Source organism: Prosopis cineraria, unplaced genomic scaffold (genome assembly GCF_029017545.1).
Source record: "Prosopis cineraria cultivar Desert tree isolate PC_DT_omini unplaced genomic scaffold, ASM2901754v1 PC1, whole genome shotgun sequence".
NCBI lineage: Eukaryota > Viridiplantae > Streptophyta > Magnoliopsida > Fabales > Fabaceae > Prosopis > Prosopis cineraria.
In genome coordinates, this window is record NW_026555332.1 from 36,528,768 (window position 1) to 36,548,980 (window position 20,213).

The following is a 20,213-nucleotide window of genomic DNA, read 5'->3' on the forward strand; positions in this document are numbered from 1 at the left end:
CTTTTTTCGAGCATGTTCGAAATGGCTCAAATTATTGGCTCTAACTATTATTGAGTTTTAAGATTTTGCACCCTTTATTTAGAGGTCTTAATTTCATCAAATTTCTTAACCATTTGTGCCAACTCGTTAAATGAGTGGATTTGTGCCACTCACTAGATCTAAATTCAAAGTGAGTTGGATGACTTAATTTAAATTTTAAAAATTACAAAGTAATTATATTTAAAAAATAAAAACCTTCATTTAAATCATATATCCTGAAAGTAATACGAATGAGACAAAAATTGCATGTAAATAATTTAAATTAGGCGAAAACAAAGAAACAGAACAAGCCATGTGCAAAACGTTTTCCACATTGAAGTTGGTTTATTTATCTTTAATTTTATAATAATTTCTTTTAAGATGGCTATATGTTGCTGATTAAAGCAATAAAATATATGCAACTAGATATTTCAATAGTTGATAGAGAAATATGTACTTTGAGATTCTCGTTCAAGGAGTTTTTTGCAAGAATTACATATAAGTCTCACATATAATATATTTAAATGTCATAAGATTCTTTGACAGTTTAACAAAGTTGTGAAAGTACCTTATAATATTTAGTTATATTGTGTGTGCCTCAAAGTAATTCGTCCTTTTTTGTCCCGATAATTTTATATTTTTTATTTATCTTTAAAGGAATTAAGTCCAAATTTGTTTTTGGCACTCATCTCTGTGTGCCTCTCCTTCAACGTATTGAAAAAATGGGCCCTTCCAAAACACGTATGGATGCCTTTTACCTTTTCATTGAGTACGAGTTTGGCTTGTGATTATTATTAATATAATATCATTATAATAACCACAACAGAATTGTGTTTGTGCACATTTATTTTTACAATTGAATTTATTTGAATGGACAATTTCACTTCAATTTTCAAGTAGTAGCAATAATTTAACTCCTTTTCTTTTTTTCTCACGTAACTACATGATTGAATAAGATTCATTTAAGCATTATAAGGTTTAATTGAATATAGTTCTTTCAAAAATATTTCTTACATTCATATTGACTCGAACTTAAAATTTTATATTTAAATGATCATAGCCCTTTTTATTAAAATTAATTCTTGTTGATAATATCATTTCTTTTCTAATGGACAACAAAAATGTTCTTGTTACCATTACTAGTATATTTTTACCAAATTTTTTCTTTATATTTATAATAGTGAAACAATTATATTAATGTTTGCCTTCCCAAGGCGGGAGGCTCGGATTGAATCACATGACATTGTAGACAGCTTTTTTCCATTTTAAAAAAAGATTTGACAATTTTAGTGTTTTATATTTCTTTCTATTTAGGGTAGGGAATTATTAGGAGACATGAAAAAGATATTAGGAGATCCAGAGAATGAATAGAGACCTCCAGTATTTGTGTGGGGTGGGGAAGAGAACCGACTAGTATGGGCAAGTGATGAAATCTTCACATGGTGTGTGTGAATGAACATCATATCATTGCCAAACTTTGATATCTTCACCTAAGTTTCCATATTATCCTCTACTTGTTCCACTTGATTCCCCACGATTTAATTCCACTTTTGCCTTCGTTTTTTCATTTCAATTTTTTGTCATTATTAGGCTTATGCCAATAAATTCATTCAATAAATTGAATTTACTAAAACCATATAAGTTATAAGAATTCATTAAAGGAGAATGACAAAGAGTAATTTAACTTAGGTTTTAAATCCCAAACTTCAAAAACTTATAAGTTCGACTCTCAATTTTACAATTTCATTGTAATGAATTTGTAATTTGTTTCAAATTGTAAAATAATTGAATAAATAAATTTATTTCTTTTATTAAAATTTAAAATATAAATTATAAATTTATCACAATAAAATTATAAAATTAAGATTTGAATTTGCAAGTTTTTGAGGTTTGAGACTTAGGATCTAAGCTAAATTAATTGGTCCTCTTAAAATCTCTCTATCATTCTCCCTTTCATTAATTATAATTATTTGAATCTTATCCTTCTATCTTTATTATATTCTCTCTCTTTTTAATGTTTTACAAATAAAAATAATATTATATAAAATGAAGGGTATTTTTAAAAATTTATATTTTCATTTAAATAAGATTTTAAAATATATTTGATGAACTTTATTAGTATTAAAAAAATAAATTTTATTGGTATTTATAATTTTGCCAAAAAAATATCTTATAAATTGAGACAAATAAGGTAATTTTTTATAGTTTATGAATAGTTTAGTTTCTCCTAATTTTTAGTGTGGGAAGACTTATATACTACTTAAATTTATAAAATCAAATTTAAATGTGAATTTCGAATAAGATAATGATATTAATAATAAAAATTATTTTAGAATAAATGATGCATAAAATTTAATTATCCTATTTTTATTTGAATAATAGAGTAGCTTAAATGTATAAGCTAAATTAGATAACATTTTTCCTTTTAATCGGTCATAATTATAATGATATTTTCGCCGCCGTGGTACGATCAAAATCAAATTTAATGATCATGTAATAACTTGAAAGCGAAATGGAGCTGACAAAGCTATCGATCTAACTCAACTCTAATGTTTCTATGTCTAAAGATCTATCATTCGCCAATCAATCGCATCGTTGGAATTATTTGTAGATATCTTTGCTAAATCCATCACTCAATCTATATTAATATTCCGAGTTCTATTTTTTTTTATAAGAAATACAAAATTGTTTTGTCAAGACCAGAAAATATTATTAAATTTCTTCAATATGTTACTCACTCCCTTTAAAATTATAATATATTTTTAATTAACTCTCTTCCTTAAATGAATTATTAATATCATCAAAAATTACATATTATTTCTTTTATAATTTTGAACTTACAAATTACGGGTTTAAAATTCTTTCCAAAAATGCTGATATTAAATGTTTGACATTGTGGTTCATTAATGACACCAACTTAGGCATCGTGCCTTGACACAATTTCCTTCAATGAGGGTGAACAATTTTTAATAAATACATTAGACAGCAGGTTGTTATTTTTTATGGGATTAGTTTTTTAACTTTATTTCAATTATCAATTTAATTCTTTAAATTTAATTTTTTTTAATTTAGTTCTTTATGTTTATCTCAATTATTAATTTGATTCTTATTATTTAAAGAAGAGATAACACAATTAAAATTTATTGATATAGATAAGGAAATATTGATGGTATCATGTAGATTAATGAAAAGAAATGTAATTATTTAAGTAGAAATAAAAAAAAACTTAAATTTTTAGGAACAAAAGAATAAAACACAATAAAAATGATTAAATTGATAAAAGTTAATATGATTTAAGGATTCATTTATTCTCATTTAACTACATATATATGACAGGTTAATAATATACTTTATATATTATATTAATTTATAATTAATTTGTGTTTTAACATATAAAGAACTAACATAATAATTTAAGAAAATGTAAGGGGACTAAATTGATCAAAATTAAATTTAAAGAACCAAATCAATAATCAAAACAAATTTAAGGGACAAAAATTTTTGTTTTCCCATTTTGGATTATTACTCTCTTCATTTAGTATTATAAGATATTGTTAACCGAATTGCACCACCCACCCAATGAGCTAATTAATTATATTTAAAATTTTATAATCTTTTCGTGTTTACCTTTAATAGGGTGTTTTGATTAAAAAAATTATTAATTACACCCGTAATTAGAAATAATTTAAAAAAAATTCATTAGTTATATCATGAAAGACTCAATATCTTATATTTTTAACATGATACTTTGAAAAAATGCCTTATAATATTAAATAAAGGGATTTTGTTTTTTCCTTTTTAAATAACAAGCTGGACTTAACACCACAACACTTGATTGTTTACATCCACACATTCCTTTTCCTGAATCAACCAAAGTTCTAGAGTACTATGTAGAATCACATGAAAACCAAACATCACATCCAGGCCCTCTTATATTTTAGGTTTAGAAAAATACTCCTAATTATTTCTTAAAAATAGGATCATAGAGGATATACATTTTGATTGAAACAAATCATGAGCAAGCGTTTCACACACTGAAGTAGACGTATCCTTAATTTTTGTATAATTTCTTTTAACATGATTATAAATTGTTGATTGAAGCAACAAAATTTGATCCAACCAGATATTTTAGTGGCTGATGGGGCTAACATGCACTCGGAGTTCAGACTGTTTTCTGTCATTTTATTTATCACTATTTGAATGAAGGTCCCGACATATTCTTGAAGCTCTACTTTATGTGCCTCCTTATATTGCAAACATGTGGCCCTTCCATTCTTAGTCGTGTGGATTTTTTTCCCTTCATTTTGAGTCCAATTGTGGTTCATGGTTATTATGCATTTGTGTTTTTTCCTTCTTTTTTTTTGAGAAAAATGCTACTTTTAATTCTTTTACTTTGCTCATATTTTGTTATTAATTCTTATATTTTTTATTGTTATTACAGGTTTTTATATTTTTCTTTCTTTGTAACATTGATATCTGTAATTTCAGAAGAATGGTCAAGTGGCACAAACTAAGTTAAAAATGCTTATGTGGGCTCCAACGCCATTAATTATGTGCTCGTGTGGATTTTTTAGTAACACAAAAAAAAAAAAAAAAAAACACACAACAGCAGCCTAACTCGGACCCTCCTTAAACGACCAGCGGAGGTCCAAATAAAGAAAACTTGATTAGGATTGACAAGCCCACAGGAAAAGACTGATGGACGACGTCGGAATAGTCAACAGCGGTGGGTAGACGAGATAACACCAAAGTTTAACTGACCATTATAACCTCTTGGACGAGAGAGGGAATTCTGTTGGAAGGGACAGAAGTGAGCCAATATAACCTGTACGAAAAATATTTAGTGCTCATATATTAAAAAGTGAGAGGGACAAGGATAAATAGAATTGATAATTTAAGACTAAACTTGAATTAATTAAAAAAAATTAAAGTCAGACTTGACTATACGAACTTTTTTAAAAAGGTATGATATTTTAAACACAGCCCGAACCTGACTTGAATAAATTCTACCAATAGAATTTTTGATTTTATATGCATACAGAGTTAATAATTTTAGCTAAGTTCAATCTGAATTGAACTAAACTTAAATAAGCCTAATCTATTTAAATTACCGACCATAAGGATAGAGATGCCTTAAAATGAAAGTTATCCCAAAAAAATGCAAGAATAATTTGATAGGAAGAGACGCTATGCATGTATGTAAGGCCTGCCTCAGTATTTAATAAGACATTTCCTTCAATTGTTGCAAAAATGACATTTATCGGTGATCGAGAGCATCAACATAGTTGCTAGGGGTGTTCACGGGATGGAAGGGGATCGGGACACCCTCGTCCCGTGTCCCGTCCCGAAAAAAAAAATCGGACTGAATTTTGGTTCCGTGTCCCGTCCCGTCCCGAAAGTCGTCCCGTCCCGTTAAGAGTCGGGACGGGACCGGGACAAGATCGGGACGTCCCGTCGTCCCGATAAATTGAATAATATCGAAAAAAGATCTGGATAATAACGTTCATTAAAATTTTAAATCGTATAATTTAATAAGTTTAAAATCAAAACAACACAAGCACATAAATAACAATAATTTAAAATCAATTTTTGAATTATATTAATCATAACTACATATTATAATAACAAATACAAGTGATCTTTATGCTATAAGATTAGCAACAACAAGCAAGTCAAACAAATATCAAATCATTATTCTTCTACTTTAGTGAACATGTACTAAACTAATTACTCTTCTAAAAATAAGCAAGAAATATGTTATAAATAAAGGTTATTAAATAGATAGATATAAGAATAAATTATATTAATATAATTAATATATTATAAAGAAAGATATCGTCATATTTACTCCATACCATTAAAATTATCAATATAAAAAAACTTTAGTTTTAAATAAGAATTGCAAGTATTAAAATTATAATTGATATAATTAATATAAGTATAAATTATATTAATATAATTAATATATTTAAAATAAAAAATAATATATATAATATTCGGGACGGGACGGGACGGGACGTCCCGATGGTAATCTCGTGTCCCATCCCGTCCCGAACCCCTTTCCTGTCTCGTCCCGTAAAGTCCCATCCCGATTATTTTCGGGCCGGGACAAGACCCGTCCCGATATGATCGGGACGATATCGGGCCAATCGGGACGGGTCTAAGTTGAACACCCCTAATAGTTGCAATAAAACTACAGAGAAGATATCATCGAAGAGAAGATGCCTATAACTACATATTTGTTTAAGGAGGGTCCAAGTCAGCTTGCTGAAGCATTTTTTTTTTTTTTTGGTTATTAACAATCCACATCAACTCATAATTAATGGTGTTAGAGTTCACATTAGCATTTATAACACTATTTATGCCACGTCAATATCTTTGTTAAAATGATAGAGACCAATGTTGCAGACAGAAAAAATAGAGAGATCTAAAACAACCAAAAAAAAATATAAAAATTAATAATAAAACACAAGCAAAATATAGAAACTAAAAGTAGTATTTCTTTCCTTTTTTTACATCATACAAGTATCCTTTTTAAGGACAGATCTAAAAACAACTCTATGGGGGCAAAATATAAAATTACATAATAATAAGGGCAAAAATTAGTTTTGATATTTTTACATATAAAAATAAAGTTTTTTTTAAAAATTGTGATGCTTACCCCCCAATCTGTCTTTGATCCCTCTATTGACCTTATGGTTAAATATTAAATATAAATATCTTTTTTATGAAAATTCAAACTTTAGTTCATCACATTATAAGAAATTAACCATATTGAAGTCCTGAAATTGGACACAACTAGCCAGATATTTTGATGAAGAATTAATATTGGGAGAAGGGAACAACAATTGAAAGTGAAGAATACATGTAGTTGACAGATTATCATGTTCTAGAGAGCATGTATTGATTGAGACTGTTTTCTATCGTTTCATTTCATTCATACATTTAAAGGAATTGAATCCCAACATGTTTTTGACTCTGAGCTCCTTTGTACCTCCTCCTGTTTGCTAACATGGGGCCCTCCATACTAATTATGTCTCTTGATATTTTCATTTTCAGTCCAAAGTTGGCTTGTGATTAATATGATTTTTCTATTTTTTTTCCAGAAATTCGAAGGTTGGTTAGTATTTTTTAAATTTGAATGTTTGTAATATTAAATGTTGAATTATATAAGAGTTAAATTTAAACTCTCAACCACTTATTTAAGTGACTAGAGCTTAATTATATTTTTTTCTATCTTTTTCATGATGTGTTAAACAAGTTTACTTACCCAACTCACTCAATGAATTTAGACTCAAGTCACCTAAATCAAGTGGGCAAGATATTCTAAATAGTAGTGAGAACTAAAAACAACAAAAGATTCAACAATGCACAAGATAATGTTCAGCAATTTAGTTGTACATGATGAAGTTTTTGTTGTTCTGGGCTCTCATTGCTATTTTTCTCATCTAGGGGCTCTGAATATGCTTCTCTTATTATAATATATAATTTTTTAAATGATAAGTTAAACTATAGTTTACTTAACTAAATTTAAATTTTCAACAGAAACTTAAGTACTTAATTTTATATGCTTAATATACTTTTCTCTAATCAAATCAAAATAATTAAATCTTGTAATATTAAAAATATTAATAACACAAGTTTGTTCTATAATAAGTTTATAGATATAAAAAACTCAAATATTAATTAATTAAAAACAAACATCTTAATTAGATAAGTTTTGTCATATACTATTTATAAATAATAAATACTTCGGTTCGTCTCAAACTTAACAGACTAAACAGATTCCTTGACAAAGATATAAAAACATTACACAATTCATTTTTTATGCAAGCGGGATTACTTATAAGTGAGGCATAGGATTCCATTTGGTTACTAAAAGCAAATTCCTCATTTAAAAAAAAAAATCATAGTGACATACTATTATAATTAAAGCTGCATTTCTAGCATCAAAAAATTTGGCATTTTGAAGCCATCACATTGAACCCCAACTAGTTCAAGTGGAGTTGGGAAGGATCACAAGGATATAAAACTTTTTCAACTGAATATTTAACATCACTGCATATCTAAAGTTCAAATTCAAGAATACTAATTAAACTAACATAATATATACCCAGTGAATCATACGTTGGTTGATTGTATTTAAAATTATTTTGATGAGACAATTGAAAAAAAAAAAGACATTAGCACAGAAAAACAAAATAATTAAATTGATTTAACATAACAACCGACCTAACCTGTTGGGTGTGTGAAGAAGTGCAAGTAGTTTTCATGTTGGACAAAAGTATTGGTGAGAAATGTGAACCAAAACCACAATTGTGATGAAAATATCTGATTGGTGTAAAAGAAGCAGCCACAACCTCCACAAGATGGCCCAAGAATATCTCCACACACACTCTCTCTCTCCTAGGGCCTAGTTATCAAAAACTCAATCAATCATGCATTGTGTGGGTGGGTGGGTGGGTCTACTTTTGGATACATTAAAATCTGAGAAGGGAAGTGAAAATGAAATGAAAGGATTGTATCAAGTCTTTAGTTGAGGCTGAGGCAGATATAGGAGAGGCTTAATTTGGATAATTTATTTTTGTTTTGTTTGGTAAAGAAAATTTTTGGTGAGTTAAGTTTGGATAACTCACTAAGATTATAATATACCTCCAAATTCAGATAATACTTACAAAGGTATTTATAAAACGTCCACTAACAAGATTCTTGCTAAAGGTGGGAATCAAGGCTGGCCTGGCTCTTAAGGGCTTAGGTCTAAAATTTGATTACTCAAATTAGACATAATTTTGAGGTCTAGCCCTGTCTATTTTTGAGGCCTAGCCCTTATTTAAAAACTTAAGGCTGAGCCCCTAAATCCTCTTTCCAAAAAAAACTTCAACATTTTAATTTAAATAAATATTTAAAATTCGAAACAAATTAAAATCTCAAATAAAATTCAACAAAGATTTAAAATTTTAAATTTAAGATAAACATTACAATTTTATCAATGTAAATCTAAATCCTCCCCATCATCATCTAAAAATAAAATAATAGATCTTCAGAAATAGATCTACTTATTAAAAATGAGGTGAAGATTCAATGTCAATTACCTTTACAACTTCTTCTTTTTCATCACCTACAATAATATTAACTAAATTATATTATTATCAATCAAATATGTGTGTGTATAAGATAACTAGATTTATTAAGGCTTAAAGGGCCACCCGAACTCGAGCCATTTTTCACAAGGTTCATTAATATCAGGCTCTCAAGTTCGGTTACTTTAAAAAAATTTAATTTTTAAAACTCAAACTCTTATTTAAACAGGGTCTCCAAGCCTGACTCTTCAGGCTTGGTCCTTATTCTCAATTATAATTCTTACATAAATAGTAAATTTTAAATCCATAACTTTTCATGAGTTATGATTTAAATTATTATTAATTGAATCAACCTAACTTTAATATTGTTGTTGTCGGCAAAAAGAAAAGGAAAAAAATGTATGACTACAACTGTTGAAAAGAATTGCCACATAAAGCCCATATGATATAATATCTTTGTGTTGCATGTATTGGGCGGGCAGGTATGATGAACCGGTTATCCTGAACAAAAACCGGATCCGTAATCATATGGACTCTGTTGAGTGCCAAGAGAACTGAACGAGGAAAAATAATAGTAGAAGAAAATTGAAAATATTCTACCAAAAATAATTTATAATTTTATATAAAGAAAGATCCTTGCAATTGATTAATTTTTTTAAATCATAGAAGAGTTTGAATTTTGAACCTCTCTTAACTATAGGTGATTTTCAATTCTATAATGATTATTGATTATGATATAATATATGGGGAAAGAAAAAAAAATGTGAGAAATATTTTTTATTGTGTTTGATAAAGTGGTTTTGTTGGCAGAATTTTTCTCAATCCTAATTCCTGTCTATTCTCATTGATTGAGAAAAGCTAACGCTTCACAGTAAAAATTTATTTTATAGAAATTTTGTAAAAAGATGAAAACATTGTATATTTGGTTGCATTAAAAAAGTGATTATTATTGAGTAATTTTTTAATTTTATGATATATTCATGGGCAGCCGTGGACCTTTGTTCATAAAAATGATTGATTATTTAATTACCCTAAAATTTTATTAAATCTTCACATGTCTTCATATTTTTTTGATTTTCTTTATCATTTATTATATTATATTATTTTTAAACCAACACAAAGTAATTGCTCAAAATATATTTTTTAAAAAAGTAATTCTTTTCATTAAAAAAAAAATTTAAACAAACGCCCTGATTCTCTTCAATGTGTCCCTAGTACCTCATGTCTTCTCTTATTGTTGGAGACATCAAGACATCATAACAAATTATAAGATCAGTAAAAACTGTTGTGTTGTCTACTCTCATAGCAGATACAACAATTTTCAAAAGTTGTAGCTCTAAGCTCTAGCCTCTCGGTTAAGAATAACTGTTTTGTTGGACAATTGATAATGCTTGAATAGGCATCTTTTTAATCTTCGTCCATCTAAGAAAATTTTAACTAACTGACACAATTTATAAAAAAATTAATTAATTTTAATAATCTAAAATTAAAATATTTAGATTAAAACGCTCTTGTAATTAATATTGTTCCTCTAATTTAACAATACTATTCATTTATGAGGGACAGCTTGAGAAAAAAGTAATTAATTCTTCTTGAATTTATAATTTTTCTTATAAGAAAAAACAATAAAACATAGGGTATTTTTTCTTATATTTAAAAATAAAAAATATAATTTTAGGCAATACAAGTTTTCGCCGATGTTATTGTTCTTACAAAGCCAAAATCCTGCAGTCTTTGACGTAAAATGTTACTTACTTTCACTTACAAGTGCCTTACAATTTCTTGGAGACATTGTGGCCACCCTGTTTATTAGAAATATTCAAAGCTTTTTTTTTTTATCAACAAATTGCAATGAGACTTTTGTTCAACTCATTTCAATCAAATCAATATGATTGATATGCGTATAATCCAAATTTAGCATAATTTGAAAATTTAGAGAGGGAAGTCAAAAGTTGACCTGTATCTAAACATTGAAGTTAATTTTGTGATTTTGTAAATGAAAATTTTGAATTACGTTGAATGTAATTCATCATAATTTCAAAATTGTAATATACTTGTTACAGCTTTTAACTGTAGAAAATGCAATTTCTGCTGTCTTGGAGGTGTGGTATGAGTTACAAAGGCTTGCCCAAAAAATATTATCAACAATGTAACTTAAATTTCAAGTATAATTATGAAGCATGATAATCATGCTATTTATAGAGCATTAATTATAATTATTAAAATAATAATAACTCAATCACAAATAAGATTACATAAAACCTAACTTGAAGTAAAAGAAATCATAACAAATAAACAAAATACAGCCATGATAACTAAACTACTAAAATTCTCCTAAAAAAAATCCTAAATAATTTCCTTCACAATTTATCCTTCCTAATATCCTAAATTATTTATTAGTAAATATCCTTTCTAATATCCCATTATTTATTTTCTTTCACTATTCGAGAGACACCAGTATCACACAAGGTGTTCCAGACCTGCAAATTTTTAAGTATTAAATAAAGTTATTATCATTAATGAACGGTCATCAAAAAAATAAAACATAATAAGATGCTTTTACACTCACTTTCAATTTTCCCTTGCAGCCTCCTATTGCCAACAAGAAAGGATCGTCCTTTGAGAAAGAAATGTGAAGACGGGTCCCTAACAACAAGAAGTGAAAAAAGTTATTGCCATAAAGCAACATTATTATTATTATTATTTATTTTGGGCACAGTAAAGCAACAAATGAAGTTTTTCAATAAAGCAACATCATTAATTAAGGGTAGGATTAGACGGCCCAAAGTGCTAAACTGAAGTTTGGCTCTCCATTCTCAAAAGTCAGATTGGCTACAAAAACTCTTGTTTGGATAAAAATTGTAGGAAAATGGCTTTTAATTCAAATTTAAGGTTAGAGTATAAGCTGGTTTTTATGGCTTTTGGCCTTTTGTGCTTATTTGTCAGTTTATTTCAGATTTTTAGAATTTACAAATAATGCTTCTCAATTATATATGGACTACTTTTATTTTAAAAAATTTAATTTAAAATTTAATATTTTTCCTTAAAGATATCAAAAATTTATGTCCTTTTCAATTATTACATATCTAAACTTGCTTTTTGAATTATATCATCAAAATAAATTTCAATATATTAAATTAATTTTTTAAGAAGTATCTAAATCCTAAATATGTTATAACAATTGATTTTTACTATATAATCTATCCATATCCTGTTCAATATGCATTTCACACTCAGCACATAACATAACAATTTGAATTTCAATTTCAATACAAGTTATTGGACTAAACTTCAAAAAGATAAGGCATTTAGGGCAATAGCATGGAGAGGGAAAAAACCAAGTAACTTACCGTCTTAGGATTATAGGATGTTACATGACATGGTTTTTGGTTTGACAAATCCCAAACTTTTACCTGCAAAATAAAATGAGTGTCACTTATATAAGGTTCCATTATATGAGATATTCCCTCTATATAGAATTATAAGGCATTTTAACTAATTTACACTCCTAATTAGTTAGTGGCATTTAAAGTTGCACATTCTTTCTATATTTATTCTTATTTAATAGTGTCTCATATAGAAAACCTTATTAATTGGTAATTACACCCTCTAATTAAGGGCATTTTTTTGGAAAAACCTTATTAACCTTATTAATTAATTACATCTTGCTTGCAAGACTCAAAATGCCTTACTTTTTTTAAAATAACATTTTAGAAAAAAGTGTAGTACATATGCAAGATAATAACAAAATGACTTCACAATTACCGTCTCATCGATGGATGCAGTTGCAAGAAGCTGCAAGAAGTCATGTCAAGAGGGCATAGTTACAATAGAGAACTCAAGAATTTGGAATTATGAAAGAAAAAAAACAAGAGATATATACATTAGCTGCTGACAAATTATAGGATACTGAGGTAACGGCTTTATCATGAGCATGAAGATTAAAAATAGTTGATTGAGATGTTGAATTAGATTGGATGGCACGAACATCAATACCCTTGACAATGCCGTCTTCAAGACTCACCTAAAATGAAACTTCAAGTCAACATTACCTAGAAATTTGTCGAAAACAATCAAATAAAAACTACATGAAATCTGTAGCCAATAAAATATTTATAATACTAATAATAATAGGAGGAGGAACTACAATTGAGTAACAAACCACAAATGAGTGCTCAGCATGCGGATCCCAAGCCAAGCTCTCTACGTCAGCTGAAACTGACCACTTGAAGCCAGAATGTGATGGTATCCTTACGTCCTTCTGCTAAGTGTAACAAACATTAGAAAGTTCAAGTTCATAGGAATAAAAAATGGATGATATATAATGGTACAGAAAATCATGTTTCTATTTTACTCGCTAACATAACTGAGAAACCATTTTGTTTATTCAATGATATAATTGATATAGAAGATGAAATATGAGACAGACAACTATGGTAAACTAATTGAATGATACAAAGCTGCAAATAACAATGAAGTTCTTGACCTTGAACTTTGAACTTCAAATAATCCTTCAAAGTTCAAACCAAGGAATCAATAGTTCCAATTTGAAATGAAATAGAAAGTCAAGCATTTGAATTCCTCATTATAGTTTCTCATGTGCAAATCAATTAATAGACAGGAAAGGAGGATGAGACAGGCTCCTAGAAGATAAGACATAGAAATAAATTTTACCAGGACAAGATAAATTTTCATTGTATCATCAAAAGACAAAATAGAAGTAACATGAGATATTAGAACATTACCATGACCACTGTTTGATCAAAAGACCCACTAAGAAGAACTTGTGGTGCATAATAATTCCATGCAACTGCTTGAACCTAATAGGATAGTTCAACCAGATTAAATTTGAAAGGCATCAGGATATCTACACAAGTCATCTAAATCAATCATGGAAAGTTAAATTGCAATATTTTCCCCTCCTTAATAATCTAGAACTTGACCACAACACCCTAAAAAGTTTTATAAAACTGTTAGTCATATCTGCATGTTCAGATTTAAGAAAACCTATAGATATGAAGAATATTGTGTAACATTTCAGATGATGATAGAGGACTTGTGTGAAAATTGTGAGGTAAAGATAACCACAAACTAACAAATATTCTACATATGAAACTGTTCCAAATATGCTTACAGAGAAGGGGGAAAACTCTTCAAAATAACTAAAAAATGAGCTAAGAGAATAAACCAAGTCCACTTAAGCTTAGTTCCAGTTCTTACCTTGTCTGAGTGATGCTCCATTGTAATTTCACACTTCTCAACAGCCACGTCCCAAATCTTCACTTGCTTGTCAGCACTAGCACTTGCAAGTAGATACCTGTATTATTATTTTTGGGAACATGATGAAGAGGAGGGATCCCAGTGAGGAAAAAAAAATTCCCTTCTTAAAGAAGGCATACAAAAGAAGAAATAACGGTGGAATTTAAATTTAAATTTAATGAAGCAGTACTTGTTCCAAGCAAGAGAAAGTACTGAGTCAATATGACTTCCATCCTTATACTTAATGGATTTCTGCAACCAAAATAAAAAATTTCAACTACATCAGAGAAATAAAATTCAATGTTGAAAAAAACTAAATTGCCGAACAATAATTTACATTGAAAAGAATCAAAAAAAGTATAATATCAATACTCAAACTCATTTCATTAGTTTCTCACATTATGACATATGTATTTTGATTTGCATCTCATAATATGCATTGGCCAAAGGTTCATTTTATGAAGCTCAAAAGCATCAAATGTATATGAGCAATTAAGTGGTTTTGTGTCAAAACCTTAATTTCAACAGGACCATGCAAAATTAGGCAAAGGAACATTTGAAGATTCAATCATCTGAACATGTATTTCTGAGCTATCTGTCATCACATGGTTTCTATACTTGAAAAATGATCACTTATAGAGCATAATCATTTTCCCCCCACCTAAATTCCCTTTATATGCCTTTTCCTAATATTAAATTATAATGCTATGTTGCATTTTGGGGATTCATGGAAGCAATTACAATTTTATAGGGATTGAAAATCTGCAATTATCATAAATTTGAAACAAACCTTCCCCTTTTTCTTTTTGTCGACAAGGCCTCCTAAAATCATTGATGGCTTTACTTCATCAACCTAAGAATAACAAAAAATTAAATGGGACTCTGCAAAAGAACCTCCAAGTTTTAGCATGTTTAGTAGACAATAGTGATTTCATATATACAATCTACTCACAATATCAAGGTCCCAAATCTCGATGGAAGGTTCATCCTCAAAGCCAACAGCTATGAAGTTCCCTATGAACATATTGTAGTTACAAATGAGAGAATCAGTTAGAGTAAAGCCATAAAGTAGACATCAAATCAACTTTTGAGCATGGCAAGCTATCTATAATGGTGATTTTAGGTAATGCCAACACATCAATTACTACCAAACTATTGAAAAAATTGTTTAATGGTCTGCACCAACTTTGATTAAAAGCACATATAAACTTATTCAGTTGCTTGTAGAATGGAATTTATAGTTGAATTTTTTGCTTCAATTCCTCACTTGTGCAGCCTACTAAAGTAATGGTTATCACTTATAAAAAACATGATTCTAGAAGGTTTGTTTCCCTATAGATCCTGAGATTATATTTCAGAAGGGGGGAGGAATGATTTATAAATGTGCGGAGTGAGAAGTACGCAGTACTTCGATTTTGTATGTATTTTTTATTGAGGAAAGGAAGGGAATGGGAAGGCATATATTTTTTAAGATGTCAAATTGACCCCATGAACAAAGAATTAGTGAGCGACATCTACAACTGCAGCCACAATAATACCACTGTGCTACAATTGCAGCCTATATCAGTCATGTATTTTGGTAATCATTGAAACTACAAAATGCAACCACAATTGTAGTTGTGATTTGAAACAAAAGAGCATATTAAAGTAATTATAAAAGCAACAATAAATATTTTTTTGACAGAAACATAATTTTTAATGAAGAGAGATAAGTACAAAAGCAGAGGAAAAGAGATCCTCCTCAGTCAAAATATACTTGCAATTTCTTTGTATATCTATGAGGAACATTGTCCGGAAGAACCTAAACTAAAATCATCAAGAAAAACATAAAAGTAATTTCCTCCCAAAGAACCTTAGAAAGATAAAACTTTTAATTAAAAACTGCATCATTATGTTCTAAATAAGAGTTTTTTAAGGCAGTGTTTATCATTATATTCTTGTCAAGAAATCCCATTTGCACCACACAAATGCATTTGATAAACACTAACATGCAAGCCTTAAGTATCAATGAAAATGTCAGTAGATCTCACCTCTTTCTCCCCCTTTTAGGGGGAAATCTGACCAAGCCGTGCAGAGTGGACAAGCTGTAATCATGATATCATTGCGAATATACTGGTTTATCTCACTGGAATTTGAGTCCTCAAGTATCAAAACCTACCATAGAAGATACAAATGACTTTTCAATGGTCCATTTGTTAACACCATCTGATAAGGAAGATTGGAGATGGGGGAAGGAAGAGAAGATTATTTCATGGCTAGCATTCTTCTTACCTCAAGATGACAGTCATGTTTCTTTATACATGCACAAACAACTACGGAATCTGTTGGATGAATTGTCATGTCTTCAAATTCTTCAGAGTCATCATCCTGAATTATGTAAAGGGAAATGATATCTAAGCATCAACAAAAGGCAAGGCATGAAATCTAGAAAGCAATGTGCACAAGTTTTTTAACTTACATTTTCATGATTGAGATATGGATCTATATCGTTACTTGGATAATAAAGATCACCAATCCCTAACGTAAGTAGCTCAACTCCTATATTCAAAAGAATATACAACTCATTTAGGGAATAATAGATATATTATGAATTAGGAATATTATATAGTGTTCAATATAACACCAAGACACAGAAGAAAGGTTAAACAAAGGAAGAAACAAGAGATCATCCAATATCAGCTCTGCATTAATTGAACAAATCAATTCAGCAAACCTTCATCCTCTTTATCATAATTGTCCATGTCAAGCTCCTCTAAGCCAAGGGTTATATCATCACATTTATCTCCTACTGTCTTTCCAAGTGCATCAGCTACAGACAACGCTTGAGCAACGTCACCATCTTGTTCGTTAGCACCAACATCCATATCTTCATCATTTTCTTCATTCTCACTGCCTCCACTATATAAATCAAAAGGGCCTCAAGTATTTGTAACTTATATGTGATAATCAGCTTCACCAAACAAAATGCAAAGACACAACTTGTATATGCAACAAAACCAACAAAATATGTGCTTTCTAAAATTGAGTTCATATAATCTATTGCATATTAGGGGTTAGACGCCACATCTAAAATGCTATATACAAGTACATGTGCAAGCCAAAGCAATTTATACAAGGCATGCACCTTCCAAGCTATCAATAAAATCTCTTAATGGCTATTGAATTTTTTGCTTGCACTTCACTATAATGGATTTTGATCCCCCTAAGTAAATATCAAAGTGTCTTCTAAATGAAGAAAGGCATAGAGAAGGGAGAAGAGGAAATGGATAGTTTGGAAGAGGCAAGGGATAGAGGATAGGCTCCATCCCTTATCTCTTCTCTCTCCTCAACTAATTCTCTCAATTAACTGAGGGAGTCCAGTACATAAATGAGTGAAAGAGAAAAAATAAATCTATTATGCACTATCCATAACCCTCTTTCCACTTACAAGCACTTTACCATGTCAACAATTTATTAACTCAATTGAATTTGAAAGGATCCCAGTTCATCGTGTCACACTTAATCATAAGAACCTGTACAATTTGTCCAACTTCAAAATAAGTAAATTTAATATCTTTTTTTAAAAAATGAAGTGTTTTCTTTTGGTAGAATAATTTTAGTCAATTTAATTCAAAAGCAGATCAATGAACTTTCACTTTGTATAACAAAAGTGTTTTATTAAATAAAAGACGCGCTAATGAAACTATAAAATAAGGGACTAAAGATGTATTCAAAAAAAAAAAAACAAAGGAACCACTAATTTCTCATTACTTGTCATTATCCCATTGCCACAAAAACACTTGAATACAAATCGAAGAAAGGGTTACATAGTCCAAAAGAAAGTCTTATTGATTCAGTGATACACAAACCAAATATTTATAACTCTATACATGCTTCCTATATGAATTAAATAATGCACAAAAAGAAAGATTCTGCTATAACAGAATAATCTAATCAAAGGGAAGGATAATAGCAATTGACATGGCTTTGTTAACTGAAGACTTAAAAGTCAACAATGCCATGCAAGGTTTATCACAGAAGAACATGAATATACACAACAGAAACAGCCAAAAGAACTGGCCATCATTGAATTGAATCCAATAACTTATCAAGAATATAACTGAACACAGAACGAAAATAAAAATACCTGTTAATAAATTCCTCAATTTCCTGCTGTGAAGGAAGGTCAGCCATAAGAGGCTGGGACTTTGAGGCCCCTTTAGGGACCCAAGCAATGGCCGAAATCATCGTTACAGGCACAGCTACAAAATCAAAATAATCAAAAGCTGCACGTCAACCAAATTGAGTGAGTTAAAAAATTTAGTAGAGAGAAATAAGACTGTGAGTCTGAGGTTCACTAATAACTAATAAGGAAGGCTCAGAGCGAGGTGGGGTCTAATAAATCCGTAAATGGTCCTTTTTTCTAATAAATATTGATGATATAGATTGACTATTGAATTTATAATTTTTTTATATATCCCTATAAGTTTTAGTATCTATGATATGACACGGCTCAAACTGACAATATAACAAATTTTAAAAATTTTAGGATATGAATATGAGAATATATAAAATTTTTATATAAATTTAAGCAACAATTGAAGTATTAAAAGTGAATAGCAATCCAACAAAACACAAAATATTAATAATACAAAAATGGGGAGCAAGTGAGCGACAGGTTCTGCGGAGAACAACATAATAAATTAATAATATGAAACAATAGTCAAACTTTCATAACAAAGCAAGTGAGCAACATAATAAAATAATAATATAAAATAAGAGATGAGCAAGAGCGAGAATAAACGTGTTACACAGAACAGAGCATCAGATATTTTAACAAGAAGGCAGAGAAGAGAGAAGACGAGTGAAGGACGACAGATCATGGACTGGACGCCGAAGAGCTGAGCAACCACAGAACGACCCGCAAGTTGAGCAAACAAGAATGGGTTAACGGCGGCGCCTTCACGGATCACGGAGGAGCACGACGGCGCGAGTTGGGATTCAATGAGAAGAGAGCGACGAACGAGACTAGGGGGAGAATGGAGGCTCCGAAATTTTTCAAGAATCGATTCTACTCTTGGAACTACGTTATGACATAAGCTTATCTCACCTGTTTCGCATCGTCGACTATAATAGTTGGACCCATTATTATATGCCACAATTTTAATCTACCAAATATACCTTTGACAGTGTGGCTCCGACTCTGAAACCCCCAGCGTCTTTTTCCTCCTAAAACTTGCGATGCCGTGAGTGCCCTTGATCGTGGTTCCGCTGATTTTCGTCTGCCGTCCGCCTTTCTTTCCGTCAGCCGCTGTTACCGTCGTTGAAGCCGTCTGGTTCGTGTTCCCGTTCGCAACGTAGATACATTGGGCGTCCGAGTCTTGTACTGGGACGAGGGATGTCTAATCGTTTAGAAGATACGATTTCAAATCATATCTAATGTCTCGCTTTTGATCGATGAAAGTTGTTTTATAGGATTTGCTGTTTGTTCTCGGTAATCATATCACTCATACCCATAACTTAGTAAATATTCGCAAAAAAATAAAAATAAAACATAAAACATTGTATTTATTTGGTTAGTAAGCTGCTAAATATATGATTATGTTCAAGTAAAAAAAAAAAAAAGTCTATGAAGTTGATATAATGCATTAATACTGATTTGTTTACCATTATGAGTAAAAATATCTTCTTTATATAAATTATCATGATATCTTTTTTTTTTTTCGATCAGCAAGTTATCATGATTTTTTTTTTTTTGCCCAACAGGTATCCTGACATCAATATCTATTTATGAGGAAAAAAATATATGATTTGATTTAATCAAAAGTCTATAAGTTATGCGAAATGAGATCCACAAATTAAGGAAAACAATACACA

At 29.7% G+C, this 20,213-nt stretch overlaps 1 protein-coding gene across 1 annotated transcript; it reads right to left on the reverse strand.

The window, feature by feature from the left end:
- Nucleotides 1-11,317: 11,317 nt before the first annotated feature.
- LOC129321755 (uncharacterized) lies at nt 11,318-19,782 on the reverse strand. Its single transcript, XM_054968014.1, is given in 18 exon segments — nt 11,318-11,578; nt 11,668-11,732; nt 11,735-11,744; nt 12,449-12,511; nt 12,864-12,893; nt 12,982-13,122; nt 13,261-13,359; nt 13,844-13,918; nt 14,319-14,415; nt 14,548-14,609; nt 15,148-15,210; nt 15,310-15,371; nt 16,388-16,511; nt 16,629-16,724; nt 16,816-16,895; nt 17,071-17,255; nt 18,484-18,598; nt 19,518-19,782. Coding segments are annotated over 17 exon segments (1,410 nt in total). The 5' UTR covers nt 18,585-18,598; nt 19,518-19,782; the 3' UTR covers nt 11,318-11,521.
- Between the last annotated feature and the right edge of the window lie 431 nt (nt 19,783-20,213).